The sequence below is a fragment of the Cebus imitator genome, unplaced genomic scaffold (assembly GCF_001604975.1).
Source record: "Cebus imitator isolate Cc_AM_T3 unplaced genomic scaffold, Cebus_imitator-1.0 Scaffold168, whole genome shotgun sequence".
NCBI lineage: Eukaryota > Metazoa > Chordata > Mammalia > Primates > Cebidae > Cebus > Cebus imitator.
In genome coordinates, this window is record NW_016107483.1 from 2,027,369 (window position 1) to 2,049,469 (window position 22,101).

The 22,101-nt window shown below is 34.4% G+C and overlaps 1 protein-coding gene across 2 annotated transcripts in view; it reads left to right on the plus strand.

Moving 5' to 3' along the window:
• VGLL3 (vestigial like family member 3) overlaps nucleotides 1-20,172 on the plus strand; it is a 49,037-nt gene extending 28,865 nt beyond the window's left edge. For both annotated transcript variants that reach the window (XM_017544233.2, XM_037744176.1), the window contains exon 4: nucleotides 13,767-20,172. In XM_017544233.2, the coding sequence (XP_017399722.1) occupies nucleotides 13,767-13,810 (44 nt within the window). In that variant the 3' untranslated portion in view covers nucleotides 13,811-20,172. The remainder of the gene's footprint in view (nucleotides 1-13,766) is intronic.
• The last annotated feature ends 1,929 nt before the right edge of the window (nucleotides 20,173-22,101 follow it).

The window sequence follows — 22,101 nt, forward strand, 5'->3', positions numbered from 1 at the left end:
TGCCTCCTCTCATCGTCCTCAGATTTTTTAGTGATGACATTAAGTAAATTCTGACCTAGAAGTCCTCTTTCAGTGGTCATAATCATTCCATGCATTTTACAGAAATGCTGTCATTCTTATTTCCTGTTATTGCCAATTATTTACCTAATGTAAGGCATACAATCTTGTACATTCCAGCCAAGTTTAAATTAATTTTTCAAGTGAAGATTTATTAACAAGGGCTTTTTATTGTTAACAAGTTTAAAATGAAATTTAATCTTAACTTTTTTAATTTCCACTTTATCCACTTTGTTTAAATGTACCAAAAACAAAAGTAGTCATGCTTTGTGGTGTGACTTCTTCTTTATAAACACAAGCTGCTCATGGCAAGAGATTGTATTCATCTGTAGATCCACAGATTTATTTTTCTTGGGATCTCTCATGTTATTTTAGCTACAATTTTGTTATAAATATCTATTTTTACTTTGAGGAATGTCACAATAATGCAATATACAGTATACATGAACAACTTAGAATTGAGGTATTCATATACATTTTGCTAGGATACCTTTCCTAACATTAAACAAACAAAATAACATCATATGCTAATACACACAGACGCGCACACACACACAAACACACCACACACACACACACACACACACACACATACCCCCCCACACATATATATATATTTCACAATTGCTTTTGCATAACCTAATATTTCACAGTTTCATGAAATCTAGAGCTTAGAAGGAGTAAACATATGCTGATGTACCTTTTGCCTCTCAAAAAAACCATCCTAATCACTAGCCATTAATTTTCTTAAGTAGCACCTAATAGTGGATTCTCTGAGTGAGTCATTATATGAGCTGGCCCCAAACTGTGATTATATCCGGATATTGAACACTATCTTGTTCATCTCTCACTTAGTAAGATATCTTTAGATATCAAGTGAAATCAAGACTGTGGATCACAGACTGTCACAATGATTTTTTTTTGACATACACAGGAAACAAAACTACAATAGCTACTAGTCCACAAATTACTTGCAACGTACAGACTGAAAAGTTTGCCATAGAAAGCTGTTTCTAGTATCTACTCTGAAGAGACTTTCGTAGCAGTAAGCTTTACTCTCTAACCTGTCAATGAAGTTCATCTGTTAAGAAAACTGAAAATAATTCTTTGAGGGTCTCCATTTTGATACTAGATAGGAAACACTGGGTACTTCAGGAGAAGTTAGGAGTAGATAAATGTCCTAATCTATTCCTTTCTCTTGTGCCTGATGATATCATAAAAGTAGAATCACATTAAATGATACTCTGAATTATTTATGGTTTAAGACCAGTAAGCTATATTTTAAACCAAAATTCTGATTAAATCTGAATATTCTGTGAAAGGGACATTATTCACAAGTGACAAAAATTGTATTTTAATGGGTTTAAGTTTTAATCATTATTGCTCAAAATTGTTATATAGTGTTCACTTTGGAACAGACTAAACTACTTTAGTGTTTAATTATGGCGGTTGGCACTATAATGATGCTTTACAATGAAATCTATTAATTAAAAACATAGATATCTTTATTTTGTTAAGTACAGGAAATACAAAAAGCAGGGTGAAAATAGCAAATATAGAGAAGCAAATGGAGAGGCAGTTTCTCTCCATGAAAGAGACATAGATCTAATTACTTCTTACTTTTCCATCTCACCTATAAATTTGCCACAACCTACTCACATCTCAAGACCCCTGATTTCTTTTAGGTGGTCTGCTACTAACCCACCTGGGTAAAAATCACTGATACATGAAAGTTCTACAAATAATCTTGCTAAATAAAGCTCTTTAAAATGTTACTGAGATGTTAATTTCATTGGGGTACTAATGTTATTAAAATTATGGAGATTTATACCCAGTAGCCTCTTAGAAATAATTTCTTTTTCTAAACATTTACATTTACAAAAAGGACTAAAGTAAATCTAGATTTACCAATTCAAGATCGTTGAATATTTACTTGATATTGTAATGCTCCAATTCCAGGCTTTACGAAGAAAGCAGGATGCAGTAAATTTGGAGATGAATCATTAGATAGCCACAATAATATTAAACAGAATAGTTTGATTTATATTAAAATACTAAAGCACTTGGTATTTTTCACCCTAGAGATGAGAGGGCATCAAAGTATCTTATATTGTAGATGCTCAGCTAAAAATAGTTTCCCTCCTTTCCACTTCACTTTTTTTCAGGGAGCATACATTAGCCATCTGAATTCTGAAGTTTATGGCATTGAGGATTCATTGAAGCCTTTCTTGATAGTATTAGTAATTTGTATAAATGATTAGGAAATTATGAAGGTTTTGAAAACTGGTATTAAAATATAAAGGCATAAAAGTTTATGTATAATCATTTGATCTCAGTATGTAGACAGATAAAATGACATTTCTATATGGAACCCAGGCCTAAGAGCATATGATTTTTTTCAATGTCATTAGTATGGTTCCAAAATATTTATAAAATTTTGTATACCTACCTTGAAGGTATTATCTCAGTTAGGATAGTTAAAACACCACAAGGCAATAGATGTACAGGATTTTTTAGAATGCCAGGCAGAATGTTTATGAATAATGAAAATATTTTTTCTGGACTTTGTTGTCACGTCGAGTTTACGATGATTTGATAACAATACAAATTTTGCTAATCAACACCCGACTGCTTCACACTTTCTACAAAACTTTTTCTTTTTCTTTGGCATATGTCCTAAGCCTATTTTCCACTGAGGACAAAAAGCATCAGAGTTATGTTAAAATATTTACAAACTCTTGATTGGTGTTAGTTGTGTAGGGCACGTGTCCAGAATGACAATTTCATGACCAGGAGGGTAATGGAAACCATCTTTGAGACGCATACAAAATGCCAGGAGATCACAGCCAGATAGTGAGATCTGCATGAAAAGTAACTGGATGGTGAATCAGAGGGGAGAAATGCATTCCAGAGCATTGCTGTCAGTTTCAAGTATTCAAGGCTGGATGCTGCACGACCTTAATGAAATTCCCCTGCTCTCTGGGAGCCAAGTAAATATCATGCCCATGCTCTTCTGTGGACTTTCGTCCATAAAATGGTGCCACAACGTCACAATACCTAAAGTCTGGGGATTTGCCTCACAGATTCTTCTCCTACCTGGCAGAACAGGTGCAGGAGCCTTCTGAAGGTGTTATGTTTTAGGATGTGTTTGCATAATAATACAAATAGCTGTGTGTGTGTAAATTTGAATCATTGTAAAAGACGTCTTGGCAAGAGAAAATGCAGTTTTTTATATATTGCTGGTATAAAAATTGAGTTTCCTTTTTTAAAGAAGACTGGAAAAAGCAGTAACAGTAATAATATTCATAAAAGCTGGCTTAGCATTCCTACTGCTAAGAGTCTACCCCCCATAAATACAAGCCACAGCATATGAGGCTGTATGTACAAAAATGTTTACTGGGACAATGTTCATAGGAAGGATAAAAACTGGAATTGAGTGACTGCCAAAAGACGGGGGATCTGTGAGTGAATTGTGTTTCATGTGGTATTGCTGTCTGAAGAAGAAAAGATGAAGAAAAGCACATATATGTCTTTTTGGAAAATAATTACAAAAAAATATGTATATATGTCTGTATGGTATGTGCATGTACATGTCATCCAATGAAAGCAGAGAAGACTAGTTTGTCAAATTGTGTTTCCTTTCCTTTTGGGGCTACAGGTGTTGAGGTCACTAATATGAGTTTGAAGAGGAAAGAATGAGAAGGACTTTAGAAGAAGAATAGATATACATGTTTTCATGTGCATATCTGTATGAATGCATTGAGAGAGAGAGAGAGAGGCAGGCAGGGAAAAAGAGAAAAGAGATTATATTAATTATATTAGTAATTTATTCACCCCTCCCAAATTCACTTAAGGGCTCATAAAAATCTTGATCAATGTAGGGTTCTTTAATATTTGCAGAGATATAGTAATGTCTGTCCAGATATGTGTAGGGAAAAATGGGATTGAAAAACAGATTCTGGACACACATCACCACTTATTAGCTGCATCATGTTGAGTAAGCCTCTAACAACCCCTGAACTCCTCCTCTTCCTTAGATGCAAAATGGAGAGGACACTTCCTGCCCTGACACAGCTGGGAGAGTCCAAGGAGCTAATGAGCGTGTTTGTGTTTTCTAGACGGTGATGCATGATACAGAATGAAAACTCTCATTATTCTGAATCTGATATATATTTCATTGTAACAAAAAGTTAATTCACATTGGAGGTTTGAGGCATCCTGAAAAATTGAGGTGCAAGCTGTGAATGCATCTGTCCTTTTTATTTTGTCTGTGTCTGACTTAATTCTTTCCTATTATTGAAGATTAGCTGTGATATCTGTTACAGTTAAATTTCCTGATGGTGTGTGCTGATACTGGACATATAGTGCAAACTGGGTGTTTTTGTATTGGCCGTACAGTGAAAACTGGGTGCAGACAATAAAAAAGAAAATAAAAATATTGAGGAATTAGCATTTTGAAGACATTTTAAAACAGTTTTCTCTATCTAGAACACCCTGCCATGTGGATTGAGAGGGCACTAAAAAAACCCTATCCCATTATGCTTTATAATTGTTGCGCTATGCATCCTTGTCACTCATTTAAATCAAAAGGAAATTTTAAGTACGAAAAAGGAAGTTAGACTCTGAATTAGGCTCTACAAACTCCAATAATAAATGCTAACCCTTAAAAGTTGCAAATCTAAACCAATCAATTTTTTATTTTAGCATTAATTTTGTAAAGGAGTTTTAAAGCTCCTTTATCATATAAATTACTATGTAAATGACTAGTTTCTCTTTGTGTCTTAAGTATTTTCTTAAAAACAGGAAGCAAGATTAAGAATCACTGTCATATTTGACAGTTTTTTTTAAAGGTATTGTCATCAACTAGCTGTGGTTGGGAGGTGGAGACTTTTTCAAACTACAGCTTGTCTTCCCCAAGGAAACTGATGTACTCGCTGTAGAAGGAAGCCATCGGTGTCAAGAAAACTCCCAGGTTGTCCTGATATGACTCTCCATAGAGAACTATACAAAGCATTGAAAAGCCTGTTTCAGTGGCCATACTGTTGTCAGCAAACCGTCTTTTCAGCTTTGCTGTTTCTCATCTCTCGTATAGGGGTGCATCTCAAAGAACAGCTCAAATGAAGAAATCTGTTTCAGAACTTGTTCCCCGACAATTTTACATCCATTTTCAAACAGTCTGCAAAGATTATGCACAAAAATACTATGTGGCCTGAGGAATTTATAGATACTCTTTATTCCTTTTCAGGCTGCCTAACTATTCTTTTCTTGTTGTATTTATCAATAATATAATGTTTCACAAACAGTTGTCTGCAGCCAACATGTTCTGAATTTCTTGGCAAAAAGAACTGATGAGAAGCAAAATATGCTGGGTGTTTTTAATTTTTTTTTGTTTTTGGGATACAGTCTGATATACTGGAGATTTCACTTCATAATTTTTTTTTTTTTTTACCACAAGTATGTGTTGTAATGTTTACTTTCATGCCTGTTTTACTTGTTCTCTATAAGATGACGCTTAGCATCTTCAAAATCATTGAAGTCCTATTTATGTTTGCTTGAATTGAACAGTTTCTTCTGGAAAACGTCAGAGAGTGAGCCTCTGTTCGTGTCACATAAAAGTGAGATGAGGCTGGGCACGGTGGCTTATGCCTATAATCCCAGCACTTTGGGAGGCCGAGGAGGGTGGATCACCCGAGGTCAGGAGTTTGAGACCAGCCTGGTCCACATGGTGAAACTCTGTCTCGACTAAAAATACAAAAAAATTAGCCAGGCTTGGTGTTTTGCATCTGTAGTCCCATCTACTCGGGAGACTGAGGCATGAGAATTGCTTGAACTTGGGAGGCAGAGGTTGCAGTGATCTAAGATCATGCCACTGCATTCCAGCTTGGGCGACAGTGTGACACTTCATCTCAAAAAAAAAAAAAAAAAGATGAAAAGTTTCTGATGTCAATTCAAGAATTGATGTAGATGCAACATATCTCATTCTAATGGAAAACTTTCCAATATATCTTGCATTAAAGGAGGGAATGATTTCTTACACCAAATAGGCGTTAAAATGCAAATATATTTCAGCAGTTTTTAAGCATCTTTTAAAATTTTTAGTGTATTAAGTATTCTAATTCATACTCCTACATATTATGTTTCCTATGTTGGTGTTATGTCCTTAAGTATGTTTTGGGGGGTAAGAAATGGATCCAGATTAGCCCTTCTTCTGATTGGATTATCTGTTTTCTGGACTATAAAGCTGTCACTGCATAACCTAGAAACCTCTTTAAAGATGCATGTTTGGCTACATTTGTTATCCAACAGATGTCTGGATAGTTAGAATCTCTTGAGAGTATTATAACTTGTGGTTTTGGTTACAATAAGTGATCCAAGCTCTTTTATTTTTTCTTTTTTTTGGACTTGCTCCTCTCCAGTTCTGGGAGAAAGTCTGTAGAAGTAATTACAAAGAGTATTCCATTTCATTTTCCCCATCCCTTCTTCCTTCCCTTTATTCTTTGTCTCTGATTTCAAAGTTTCTCTATATCTGCTTTTGAAATTGAAGTCACTGAATTGGTAAGCAGTGTCTAACTTCCATATCGTTCCATATAGTCCCCGGCTTCTATCACCCAAGAGGTTACTGGCCACATTGACATTCAAATTTTGAGACTGGTAAATTGCCACTATGATCAAAAACTACCTAACTGTATGATTGATATTTTACATATATCCATAAGGTCATTTTTAAAACAACTGGTTCAGATTTGTAACTTTATATCCTGATGCTTTAAGTATTTGCCAGTTTACCCTTCAGCTATGCATTTTAATATGCACACGTCTGAGGAAGTAGATGTCACGAAAGGCAAAGGCCAGCGATTCTGTGCACAGAAGAGTTTGTGGTTTTGGAGGGGGACAGGTACTGAGAGAGCAAACAGAATAAAGTGGCTTGCTGTCTGTGTCTGGGAAACACCGGCGAGGAGAAACACCTGGGTGGCTGAACTCTTGTCACCTGCAATGTTTGCCTCAGGTGAGCAGGTGCTGTACTTCTTAAAATAACATAGTTAATTATGGTCTTCTAGTAACCTCAGGTTCGGTGGGTTTTACATTTCTACCCTCTTTTGAATCTGAGCTTAAAGACATTTTGACAAGTTCAGACAGTTTCTTAACCTCGTTTTCTGACAGTATTACTATGTGGAGGTTTTAAGTGAATTCTAAATGTGCCTGGAGAAAACACCTCTATGCACAGAAAAATCTCCTTCTACCAGAAAATTATTATGTGGCCATACTAGGTATCTTGTGTAATGATTGCAGTGTGCACGAATTGTAATCATAAGAGAATAATTGCAATTAATATATCATAATAAATTTAAACTTTGGCTTGGTTTAAGAAAGTGCATCTAATTTGTGCTGACTTTAAAAAGAATTATTGTCCAAAAGTTACATACTTAATATTGAGAGAAGTCATTAAACTGGCAAGAATATTGTAATGCATTGGGAAAAAATGTCAGTATACCTAAAAGTATATTAAATGCTCGTTCACAAAAAGCATTTAAAAGCCAATGAGAAAATTACTTTTTAAAAAGCATAAACATTTGACCAGAGTTAAAACATAGAGAAATAAATGCCATAATCACAAAATATTCAGCCTCACTAACAGTGAAAGAAACTTAGGTAGAAGCAATTAGATACTTTTAAGCTATAACATTAATCATAAATAGTAAAAAAATAAAATAAAATAAATATCGGTACAAACTTCCTGAGCACATTTAGCCGCCACAATCAAATATGTAAATATAAATGTTCATATGCTTGGATTCAGCAACTATACATATGTATATTTTTCTAAGAAGTTTAACTCCTAAATATTCGCACGAGTAACAGTACCTTTGTACACCCGTGTGTGTGTGTGTGTGTGTGTGTGTGTGTGTATCTAAATGATGTATGTCTATAGAGATTGGGTAATGGTATACTGTTGAATAAATATTGTGCAGCCCTCCAAAAGGTTGGGGTCAGTCTACACATACTGACATGGAATGGTTTTCCGAGACAACATTGCTGGTGAAATAGGCAAGTAGTGTGTGTGTATATGTAGATTGGGTACACTTAGCAAGTTGTCTGATAATAGGGGATATTATGCAGGCTTTTAATTTCAAAATACTATTTAACTTGATTTTTAAAGCAAGAATTCCATGATGTTTCAAGATTTTTAAAAATGTTTTAAAACATGATGCCTATATATTATTAATCTTGATATTCACCTGAAATGAAATCATAGTTTGCAAATTGGGTAGCCTTCTCTCTTACAGTTTTCTCTTGCAAGTGTTAAGGTGCTACCCCTACATAGATCTTATTTAGAAATTTTCAACTAGTATTTAAAGTGATTGCCCCAGGACTCAGACAAACAAATGCAATTATATGACCATCAGCAATGATAATTTCATAAAGTAATAGAAAATAATACGACTGTCTCTTGCACCTTTTTGTGATAATATGTCAATGTGTCAATGTTAGCTGTCAAGTTGCTCCTGAAGTTTAGGTATTTTGATGTAACATCTGACACAGCGGTGTATACATCTAACTCTGTAGTAAGTATTTCTTATCTTTATTAAAGGGTGAGTGAAAAGGGAGATTTATTTTTTAAATATAGAAATGTTATTGGGTTCTTATAGCCTAATAGTAAGCATTTTAGTCCACATGGCTTCTTGACTCTTCATCAAGAAAAGTTTCTTAAGAAACTTTGGAAACAAAAAGTTTACATTTACACATATAAATGCTGTCTTTACTTTCAGGTCTTCAAAGTTTCTACAGATACTTTCAGGCTTTATGTTCCTATTTATGTTCTTTTTTTTAAACCAACAGCGTGTTTACCACTGTATGGTTGCCTCTTTTATCTCCAGCAATAAAATTAATTGAGAGCATATTCAACTTACTTAAAGAGCGGGTCAGTAGTATTGTCAAATGAGTATGCTTTTTCAGAAGTAGCACATTTTTTTTTAGTGGGATATGACTCTGACAATGAAACAGTACCTAAAACTCAGCTGTATGTTAGTGTAACTTTTCTTGTTACCAAATTTTTATTTATTGTATCTATCTAATGGGAGAAGTCCCTCATCAATTCTGTTTATTCTTAGTTCAGTCCACTGGCAGCTCCATTATTCTGAGTTTTAAACAAAATCCCATTTGAGTTGAAAGCTCGTCTCAGACGCTTTCCTCATTTTATTTCCTTGGGGGTTCCCTCTGTTACTAAAAGTTATTCACATCACAAACATTGTCCAGTTGATAAGTTGTTGCCTGCTTTTTGGTTCTGTCTTTTCATTCCTATCTTAGACTGTTGTTTCCAACATACCCTCCTCCTTTAATGTCTTTCTTCAGGCATCCTCTATACAGTATTCTTTCTAATAATGGCCTATTCAACTTGGTCTGTTTGAATTCAGTTCCTAGTGTTTGTGATCTCTCTAAGATGCTCATCCAGGGTGGCTCCCGCCATTTCTTCTGCTGTGGGATACCCACATCACAGCTAATACTGATAGGACCCTAGAATTCCCATTGAACTATCTCCTGTATCATTTGTGGGGAGCTTAGCTGAACTTTAAGTCTTCTTGAAAAAAACAAAACAAAACAGGGTTTGAGGGAAGCTAGGAGGAGGGAAGTCTCTAGGCCATTCACAGTCAAACCTGTCATGTTGCCATTTCTATTTTCTTATTTCTATAACATTTACAAGAGGTAGGTCTGTGAAGCTGCTGCCTCTCGAATCTCAGTTAGAAAATGAGTCATACTGCCTTGTTACATACAGTCAGTGCTATGATTTGAATAACTACATCTCCCCCAAATTCATATGTTGAAATCCTGGTGTTCAGGTACTGATATTAGAAGGCTAGGCCTTTGGGAGGTGATGAGGTCACACGGGCAGAGCTTTCATGAGTGTAAATCAATGCCCCTATAAAAGAGATATGAGAGAGATCTCAGGTGATCACACAGCAGAAGGCACCCTCTATGAACCAGAAAGCAGGCCCTCACCAGACAACAGATCTGCTGGCACCTTGATCTTAGATGCCCCAGCCTTCAGACCTGTGATAAATGCAATTTTGTTGTTTAGACGGTACCTAGTTTATGGTGTTTTGGTATAGCAGCCCACATGGACTAGGACTGTTTAAAATCTTCAAATTTTAAAGATAAATAATGTTCTCATCCTCTTCCTTGACCAAGACTTCTCACTTGCCCCATCCAAAGGTTTTTTTTGTTGTTGTTGTTGTTGCTGTTGTTCTTGTGGTGGTGGTTTTTGTTTTGTTTTGTTTTGGTTTTTGTATATTCATATTACCTTTGGTCTCATCTTTGCTCTGACTTTTTTTTATTCCTTTTCTTTTGGTGATCAGGAAGTAGTGGTCTTGGAATTGAAATAAGGAAATGGATCTATGGCCTCTGTTTCTTTCGGGCTTTTATCCTAACTGAATTTCAAACTCAAACTCTGCAGTCAACAATTGATATCTTTGTTTCTTAGTTCATTTTTGACAACCACATCATGAGCCAAATGACCACCTCGTGATTTTAAAGTTCACACTGGAGAAGTCTGGCAGGGGGTGTGGTGATTAAATTAAAGATTCATATAGAGAGACACATCAGTTAAATATGGCACATCTTGTTGTAAGATTGAAGTGATCTTCATTAAAAGCATAACAGACTAATATGTCATCTTAGAAAAAATGTGACAAATACAGACTTTAAAAAAATCACTGAGCGCTATTTTGTTAATCTTCATATGAGTTCTGTTAAATCAGGGTGTTTCTAAGCAGTGCAAAAAGAAGTATAAAAATCTATTCGGTTTTTCTTGAAATGATTTTGTAAGATAATTTTGACTTAGGCTACAGCTAATATAACTCATATAAGGCGAACATATATGTTGTGGCTAAGACCATCGACTGATGTCAGACTACCTCTTTTGAAATCCTGGTTCGATCACTTAATAATTGCATAAACTCTCTTAGCTTGAATTTTCTCATTTGTAAAATGAATATTAAGATAGCATGATTAGGAGGATGAAATATATTTCATATAAAGCACTTAGCAGCATGCCTAACATAAAGGAAGGAAGCAGAAATCTCTGAGTAGGAACAGAACATGCAGCAGACAGAGTGCCTTATGTTCAGGCAAGAAAAATCTTGAGAAATCCCAAATAAATATAGACCACATAAGATGTATGAGTTAACAATTTTGCCCCCTCCGTCCTCACTGGGAAAAACTAAATGTACTTATTGACTCTTAATTATTCCAATGTACCATTACCAGTTGTCTTAACTAAAAAAAATTGTAACCCTGCTTTTCTCTTGCAGCTTATTAGTAGGGTCTTTTGTTTGTAGTTGCTCATTTTCTTGTGCTTTACATATGCCTATTTTGAGGTTTACAAATATGAATGCCTGGTAATTAAAGCAAAGTTTTTTATGGTCCATCACTGAGAAGAAGTTTAACCACAGGGATACATTAGATATTTGATATATTTCAGGCCACAGAGGAACTGACTTTTTAAGATTCGCATTGTAGAAATGCAGAGATGTGGAAACAAGAAATTGAATAGATGAATTCATAATGAGAGAGTGACTTCTGTTATTCTGCTTGGAAAATTTGGGGCGATCTTAAGTAATGCAGTACTTGTCCACAGCAAAAGGCTCATGTGATTTTGAAGGAGTCATATGTCTTTGCAAAACAAATAAGGAATTGCATTTATTTAAAAGCAAAAATAAGACAGGCAAACCACTTGATGATTACAACAGTATTCATGACTTGCAGTGCTGACATTCTATAGATTGATGCAGTCTTCAAGTGTGGAAATACTGAGTCATACAGAAGATGAGATGTTTTAAAAATGAAAAAAATATTTATATAGTCAGCAGATTGTCAGTAAAGGTGGTTTAGATTACAAGAGTTACCCAACAGAGACTATGCCAGGTTGCAAATTATTCTAACCAGAAAATGATTTGAAAATGAAGAAAGCAAACTTAGAGTGGATTGACATACCCCAGAACCTTTTATTTTATTTTTTCTCTCCCTCATTGTTCTCTTTTATCCTTCTCCCCCTCTTCTTTCGAAATGCCAAAGGAAAACTATTGCCATTTTATCAAACATAATACCAGTATGCTTGTGGAAAAGAGAAAAGGTGGAGCCAATCTTTTGGCATTCAGGAAGTGTTATTTGTTGCCGGTACACAAATGCTACATAGTACGCAGATTGTGACTTGTAATTTTACGAGGTGCTTCTTTATCTTCTTCCATTTGTTCTTTTGCCCTTTGTGCAGTCCCTTTTGTAGATGGTCTTAATGTCTCCAAACACTAATTGTGTCCAATTTTGGAATGACATTTACATTTTACAGAATTCTTTGACTAGTTGAGGGACAAAAAATGTTGTTTAATAATAGAAAAAAATTAAGCCAGATTGGCTCAATTAGCTATTCAATTTCTGACATCCATCCTGGATTTACAACAGTTTTACATTAAAGCTCAAGAAGACAACCGGAGACCCTTGCAACCACGCAACAGCAGCCTGGCTGCATTTCTACCCACGTATTTAAAGAGTTTTGCTTCATGTTTTGCTATTTAGTTTTAAACAACATAAAATCACCTATTATGCTCTGTTCTTACTCTTCCAAACAATTATACTTCAGGTACAAAAACAAAAGGAACTAAAACAGGTGAAAGATGTATTAGCTAACTTTATCGAGTCAATCATTTTACAATATATAAGTTCATCAAAGCATCTTGTTCCACATCTTAAATATATACAATTTAAATTTTCAATTACTCTTCAATGAAGCTTGAAAGACAAAAACAAAATGAAAGTAACTTCAAGTAGGTGCAAGCTGAAGGTGATATGTGAATTGCCCATAACAGAAATCAGTCAATTAACTGTATAAGGCACAGATAAGGGTCATATTTCCTGTTTTCTCTTTGATAAACTTCTTACTGATTTTAGCTTTTAGTTGGAATTAATCTATGTCCCATTAATTTGTGTTTACCTTCCTTTTGTCACTATTTTTAACTTCTAAGTTTTATTTTTTTGCTATGTAGTATGATTTTTAAAATCCATTTTAAATACTCTTTGGAAGAAGATAAACAAGTAAATTAATAAATAGAATATACGTCTGGACTCATAGTTATGAACCAACTATATTTATTTTACCGACAATAGTAGACTCAGTTTTTAGCCATCTAATTGGTTGCCCTAGTTCATAGTAATCCCATTGTGGAATACATTTCAAAATAACAACAGAATTTATTTATCACATTGGTCTAAAAGAGTAATTTTGATCGTTACTGAAAGTATTAATTGAAGCACTGCAAAAATGCTTGAAAGATGGTTTATGTCTTTTTCTCTCCCAACATCACCTCCTTTTGAAATTACAAATAAAATGTTTCATTCATTCTATTTACTACTCCCTCAAAATTCAAGCAAAAAAACACACACACACACACACACACACACACACAGCAAAGAATTTGCGTTATATCAGTGGCACTGTTTTAATCTTGTGTTTTTACCACATATTGTGTTAGCTGGCTTTTTGAAAATTGTGACCTCCTGCACAGAATTTGCTTAGAGATCAGATTGTCTTCAGCTCAGACCTCACGGTTGCCTGGATTATTTTTTTGGTTTCTACATCCAATGCATTGCAGATTATGCTAATTTTTGGTGCTAAATGTATTAATGTTCTTTGTTTTTTCCCCACTGTTATTTTTTTACAGGTCTACAGCATCAAGATAAGAATAAGGAATCACCATGGTACTGAAACATACCATCTTACTGAGTTAGGTCGCAGCATGAATCCAAGGGCCCACTGGGAAAAGATGCCATCAGGGTTTTCCATTCAGCAAAAGGACATGAAACATATGGAAGGAGAAGACAGTGTCATGCGGTTGACTTTGGTTTTTGGCCTTTCTTTGAGAAAGCAGGGTGGGTCCTAGACATTGAAGAAAAGCATTTTTACCTGTGTTTTTTTTTCCTCATCTGAGCCTTTGCCACTGTGCAACTCTCTCTTTTTGTTATCTTGCTTTTATCAATATATAGCTAAGTTTTGTTACATTGTGATTTTTTTCAACCAACCGCCTTGTCAGGAAAGGATGAACCATAAATTAAAAGGTTCATTCTTTCAGGAATACAAGTTTGTAGCTCTATGTGCATCTGTTTTTGTAGAAATACAAAAAGTTTGGTTTAGAATGGATGGGCTATTTTTGAGGGATGTATTTTTTTTAATTTTGTAAAAATTGTTGAGTTCTGTTTAAAGAACTTGCTCTCAGAGAAGCACTGGCAAAAATGTTCAAAATGCTTATCTCTAAGATGTCTATGATATGCTCTGTCTGTGCTTTCTAGGTTACCTCAAATGTTTTATGTTCTTTTCTTTTTACAGAAGTAGCTATACCGTAGTCAAACCAATGCAGTATTGTTTTTATATTGAATCTCAGTAAAGATTTAATTCCATGCTAGCTCAATTAGTTTTGAATTATATGTTTAGCTTGAAAAGTGTTTTTTTAATGGCCACACTAAAGAAATGATATTTTATTACTTTGATTTCTCCCAAAGAGTAACTTGGAGGTTGACTAATAAGAAAGTTTGCATAAACTTTCAAACACCTGAGGAGTTTGTCTAGAGGATACTTCTCTTTCTAGCGCATTCAAATTTGATAAATGAAACCAGAGGTTATATACAACTACTAGGGGAAAAAACTGCATTTAACCATGCTCCCTGCGAGTGCCTGTGGCTCATTTTGCTTGTTTCTAATTATTCATTCATGACAACTTAAAAAGTCATATTTTAAGTGGAATTTGTTTTTTCTGAAGAGCAGTTGAAGGAACAATATCTGGGAAGATAATAGAGAAATTACAAGCTAACTCTTTGCCATAATGCCACCTATCCCTGTAATGTGTAGTTTAAACGCAAAACTTAACAAGTCTTTTTTTGTTTGTTTAAATCTGGTTTTTACTTGACTCGATTCTTTTTTAGAAATTTAGAGCAAAATAAAGTGTATATTAGGATTTAAATTTATGACGCAATTTAAAAATAAAACCAGAGGTTACATACAACTGAAATTGGGCTAAAATTAAAAATCTGAGGATTTAGCCTGATATGGCTCTCATAAGTTAAATAAAGTGAAGTTGAAATTATCATTAAGACACTGCTAGGAGAAGATTCAGATTATGAAAGTGGCAGTTATTGATAAATAGGACTTCAAAGGCAAAGTTCATTTCTTCCTTCAACTGCTTCCAGAGATGTCATGTAAAAAAATTAGTGGAATATGGAAGTGTTTGAGTTTTATAAAGTGGTTTTTTCAAATTTCTCTCATCTTTCTCCCTACCCACATAAAATAGTACGTTCAGTGAAATGCCACTTTCTCTCTTGAATTGTCTGTATCATATATGTCAACTTTTTAAACATGAACATGGCATGTTCCACTAGGCAGAGTTCTCATAGATAATTTTCAAATATATTTCTTGGCTGTAATTTACGCATTTGTTAATATTCTATCCACCTTTTGAGTTTTCGGTCTGCACACTCTCTTGCACTCTCGTGACTCTGCACTTTGCTGTTTCTTATCTAGACTCTCTTTTACACAATATGCACATTTTGACCAATGTCGGGTCCAAACTTAAGATACCTTCCACTCACTAATAATATGAACTTAAATTTCCTAGGAGTAGCCAGTTAAATTTTCTATGCTTTGGTCAATAATTTGATTTGATAGAATGGTTTAATTATAATTTGCCCAAATACGTGGAGCACAGAATTTAGTGAACCTATAAATCTGATTTTTTCTTGTGTCCTTCTGAGTTTTCAAAGAAGAGTATTTGACAATTCCCATGTGATGACTCACAGGGTTATTTGCTTCATCTACCTTTGGAATACATTAACTTTCTTTGCAATTTCTTGGAAAGTTGTGTTGTACTCAAACTCATTCAGATCATTCCATTGGATTTTCCCAATGAAGAGGAGAAGGAAAGTAATTACTCCTTGCTCCATTTCTTATTTTCCACCAAATTTAATTGAAAGGCAGACAGCAGACAATTAGATGTCTTCACTCTGAGTGTAGACTTTGTTCTGTGTCTCTCCCGGTAACTGTCAGATAAAAAATATCTTGGCTCTGAGGATCTGAGGAATGTTGGGAACCTGATTTCTGCTGTACAGAGGAAAGGCTTATAAGTGAGCTCTCTCTTTGAAAACAGGACCCAGGCTGGGTGTGGTGGCTCATGCCTGTAATCCTAGCACTATGGAAGACAGAGGCTCAGGAGGATTGCTTGAGCCCAGGAGTTGAGGATCAGTCTGGGCAAAATAGGGAGACCCTATCCCTACAAAAAATGTCTTAAAAATTACCTGGGCATTTTGGTGCACACCTGTTGTCCCAGCCACTCTGGGGGCTGAGTTGGGAGGACAGTTTGAGTTTGCAGTTTGTAGTGAGATGTGACTGAGTCACTGTACTCAAGCCTGGGCAACAGAGAAAGATCCTGTTTCAAAAAGAAAAAGGAAAAAGAAAACAGGATCTCGGTGTTTGGCATTGATTGCTACTCAGGGAGTGGATCAAAAATATAAATAGAAAGAGAATGAGAACGTCTCTATAATTGTCTGGCATCCCCTTGCTAGGACCATATTGCTATTACCACCAAAAGTCCTAAAAGAGAATGGGTTGCAATTTAGCATATTATTCTGAATTCATTCCAAGTTTAAAATTCTGTCATTCTCTGGCTCTTCTTTTTTCACATTAAAATGATGCTGTTGGACTTAGAGGCTTCTGAACTGCTTTATTGAGGGCTACCAACTGCCTCCCCAATTTTATATAAAACCACTCCACCTTTAGACAAAGGTAGCTTTGTCGGATTTTACAAAACAGATTTTATTCAAGTTTTCTAAATGTCTGTGAACTAGATTCTAGAAAATCATCTCATTTATTCTAAATAGAATCTATGCTTCTACCAATAAACCATCAGGAGCTAGAAAACAACATAATACTGACAAATCAGGAACCTAACATATTAGGTCTCTCATAGTTCATTTGAAAGAGCTTCTAAACTTTTGAGAAATCCATGTTTCTTCTCAAGAAACTTAAGCACCCTCTCTTAACTTTCCCCTCCATTTGTTCTCCTTTCTCTTTCCTCTTAAGAATATTTATATTATTTTGTTAAGCAAAAAATGGACAAGATTGCTCTAAAATTTGCAAAATGAGAACAAGTGGATTGCAAATAATTGAGGGATTTATTTCTTTAACTTTATAAGACTTAATAAAACCCACAAAATTCTAGGAACTGACATGAAAGTTGCCTTTGAGAAACTTGTTATTCATTATGCAAAAAAGTATTTGCCAATTCCTATTCTAAGATTTGCAGACTATGTCACACTATCTAGCTTTTGAGTTTGCTATCTGGTTTAATGTTGTATTTATAATTTGAAGTGGCAATCAGAAACTATATTTCAAGAACCTGTATTCTATCCCTTACTGAGTGTTCCTTCTTTAAATAGTGTTGGCTGAATCAAACCAGTGGGGGCAGTGGCATTAAGTGGTGGTAATAGGAAAGTACATATGTTAGAGTTTTGACTGAGGGATAAATAGAGAAGCAGAATGAATTAATGGAAAAGAATTTGTTTGTTAGGCCATCCTCTGAATTCTAGCTTAGCCACAATTTTACATGTGGTTTGGGGCTTCATTTATTTTTCTCATGACAAAAATGGGACAATACCTAACAAGAAGGCTGTGGAAGTTGGAAATCACACACACACACACACACACACACACACACACACACACACACACACGATCAATCATCTGGCTCATATTAGATGTTCAATAAATAACAGCTACCACAGATGCCTATCAGTTGAGTAAGTGGTTCACTAAATTGAGCTGCCAAAGATCTCTTCTCTTCACATCGATAACTGTTTCTGCAGGAATCAAATAGATATATGATTGTTTTTCTGTAAGAAATTACTGCAAAAAGTATATTTTTCTCCTACTAGCTGTTCCTCCTACCAGGTATAGGAGATAAATGTACATTTCTTAATGAGCTGACTTTTTAGCATGTCGTTTCTGAAGGAAAAATAAATTAGCCTTAGAGAGGCGTGTCGGTCCAACTCAGTTTTCTTACATATTCTAAAATTTTATTTATCCAGGACCCTATAAATTACTGTGTCCTAAATTATGAGGACAGTGTCATTTATTCACCAAAGTTTATATTTTTCAGTTATGTAGCCAACTTCCTTGGCACCTAGGATAAGAACATTTTTTTTTTTGCAGTTATCCATTTCTCTTTTAAATTTTACTTGACTTAAAGGAAAGTTGCAAAATACGGTGGAAAAAATCTTCTGCATGAAAAGGGAGAAAGAAAACAGAACCATTTACGATCTCAGTCAGCAGATTTACTCTACTCAAACAAAAAAAGAAACAACCTTATTGGAAGCAGATGTTGACACTGTGTCAGTTATTGAAGATGGAGGGAGTTCTCTTGAGCCATTGCAGTTACAAAGGGGTATTGATGGCAGTTTGAATTCCTGATTGATCACCCTTGCAGCCAAGAGAAAGAAAGCAGAAACTGTATGGGATCAGAAATGAAATCAGCCTTCCAGTTTAATGTAGAGGATGTTAGAAACTCAGTTTTTTTCTTTATTTCCTGTAGGATAAAAGATATCTTTTAGAAAAGGTAAGACTTGGTGGAGAGCAAAATCACAATTTATTCTCTAAAAATATGTAAAGGCCAAAGAGCTCTTTAAATCTGTTATGAAAGCATTAAAACTATTATTAAAATCGTTTTAGAAAAGTTAGGCTAAATTTTAGTTCAAAAACCATGTTGAAAACAAACATATAACCTATAAAAAAATGAATGGCTCTGGCAAGTGGGGGCATGAGTGGAGCCTACAAGGACACCTCAGTCTCAATAACTTCAAAACATTACTTTCCTGAGTAGCTTGGTCATGGAGACTGGTCACAGTACAGACATTTAGAATTTTCAGTATATTTTTTTCCTTTTAATCTCATAGTGCTCTCTGGGAATTGCATCGTGTACACTTTTCCAACCTATAGAAATCATCATTATTGTTAAAATATCTTAATTTTCCTATTTCTTTTATTGTCTATTGTGCTTTTCTGATTAAAAATATTTCCATAGTTTCAAAGTATTGGTCAAAGTAGTATTCTCTTGAAGTTGTAATCAATTTAATTTTATCCAATGAGTTTATCTGAATCTCCTTTTTAAGTTCCAAGAAATTCTAATATAAATAAGTGTACTTTTACCAATTCCATTGTATAAGAAAACAGATACCTTTTAGAAAATGATAGGTCATCATCGATTCATTGTTTTAAAAAGCAATTTATGCACTACTAAATTTGGGATAAGAATAATTCTTTTAACATGCAAGATTCTTTAATTAGATTTTGGGTATATGCATAAGGTGTGAACTTTTCTATTGATATATCTTTATATTAATAGAGATGTACATTTTTTCCTATGCTATGGCTAGAGCAAAAGTTATTAATGATTATTTACACACGTGATTTAATTTCTTAGCAAATGTACAAAATTTGTTATTATATCTGATTTAAAAATACTATTCAGTACATTTTTTTTGAGAGATAATGCATAGGGGAAGGTTTCCATGCGAATTCTTTGTATCACTTTAAAGTGCATATATTTAAAGGGAAGATATGAATTCAGTTTGTTTTTATTATATAAATTTAGAGAAGGTGAAATGCTTTTGTGAAAAAAAAATACAGTGTAGTGAATTTTATATTTGTCATTTGATTAGGTAAACTGAAAACTAATAATAGAAATATTATTTTACTGCTTTGAAATACAATGATATTTCAGACTTGTTAATTCTATAAGCAGTTATGCTACCTTAATTTTGTGATTCTAGAAATAAAAATTAATCTTAGTTATGCTGTCATCCTTAATTAATAAAAATGCATAATTCAGAAAACTTTTGGCTTTATAATTATAAAATTATATATTTTTTCTGTTTTGTGGGGTTTGGGAAAAACATTTTCTTATTTCTATTCACTCTTCAAATGCAGGTCTCATAATACGTGTTAATGATATAAGATGATGGAAGACTTTGTCATAAAAACAGATGTCATTATCTTCAATTTGTTCAATAAATAATTTAATGTGAATTGAATGTTTATATTTTAATGTAGCATTTGAGTTTGGTCTGTATTTTGAGAATTTAAGGCTGTTTTTTTTTCTTATTCAATTAAGCATCTATTGCAACATCTTAGGTGTTTTTAATTAAAAAGTTAATTTTCAGAGCCAAGAAATCTATATATTACAGCAAGAAATAGATTAGAAAACACATATTCATAATGGAATGGCAAATAAAATGGGATATATGAATTACATAACAGCAAGGGTCTTGAGAATTTTATAACACAATGCTTTTAAGGCTATTTATTGATTGACCAAGGTGTATTTTGTTGTTTTTACATTTGTTGACAGGGAGCCTGCCATAAGTAGTATGAAACAAAAACTTTTCTACGATTCATTGACATTGAAAAGAGAATTCCGAACCTTGTCTATTGAGCAAAGCTAGAGTTTCTTTATGTGGGCCCTCAATTTTCTTATTACATGTATCTTTAATGTGAAAGTACTAAAGTCTGAAAATCAGCATTTAAATAATAGGCTCTCCAGCACTACAGATGAAATAATTTGGCACAGGCTTTTTAACTGTCTACCACATTTAGAATACACCAAAATGAGCTTTTTATGATTGCTGTAAAACATTAATACAACGATCATGCCCGAAAACAACACAAATTAATTATCTTACAGCTCCGACATTCGGCAAAGATCTCAGTCTTGGTGAGCTACAGAAAATAGGCTGAGAAAAATAACTTCTGCTCAGTTCATGATGTATATAAAGAATTTTGATGCTTCCAAGAGAGAATCTTGCTGTTCCTTGATTCTAGAGTCCTTTGCTTAGCTTCCTTCCATCTTCATATCCAGTAACCTGGTCAAGATCTCACATGCATCACTCTGACTTTCTCTTCTTCCTCTCCCTTGCATGTTTAAAGACTCGTGATTACATTAACTGCATTTGTATAATCCAGAATAGTCTCTTCATTTCAAGGTTCTTAATTCCATCTTTAAAGTCCCTTTTCCCATGTAAAATAACATATTCAATGGTTCTTGGGATTAGGACTTAGAGCCATTATTCTACCTACAATCATTAGTATTGGACTTCCATCATTTTCTATCAGTCTTATAATCAAGAAAGACTAGTTCACTGGAAATGGCAAGGCATAATGTTTGCATTGGCATTTGTGTGGGGGTTTATCTTCACATTGCATGTGAAGAAAATTCCTGTCACAATTTCAAATGTTTCATGTAGTTGTTATAGTGTTTAAGAATCCAAAGGGTTATGTGGTATTTATGTAAGATGAGCAGTCTTGGGGGTGGAGAGCAGGTCATCTAGTGCAGATTCTTCCTAGCTGAAGTGTCTCTTCTCTGGGGACGACCAAGTATGATTTAATTGTTTTGCTTCCTTTTTTGGGAGCATAGGTCCATCTTGTGATGCCCTAAGTCTCCAAGCATCTCACTTGACCTGCTTATACACATTTGACTAAATAGCTAAATATGACCACACTGGCGTGGTAAAGTTTTAACACTTTTGTCCAGATTGAATCACTCCATCTGCTATCAGTTAAGCAGCGGAAAAACTGTTGTGGAAAAGCAAACATGTTTTGATAGATTTAATGTGTAAAGAGGGTATCCATATTCTGGAATGTTGCTGATCAATAAATGAGCTGCAAGACTTTGTTAGAAACAACACTCAAGCACAACCGTTTTACTTTCCATACCAAGTTTGGCTGTGACTGAATGAAGAACACCAGCATTGATCTTTGCTTTGCACTTGTACAAGAGACTGTTTGCAGAGAGCCAAATATAGCAACAGAGGATTTAATATCTTGCCAAAAAATACAAAATCTGTTCCCCTTTAAGCATGACACTCTATCCTTTCTTGTGGATCTTGCTAAAAGGAAAATATAGCTTTAAACTCCCCTATTCCTTCTGTTGAAAGCTCACTAATCTTTTTCAAATGAGCTAT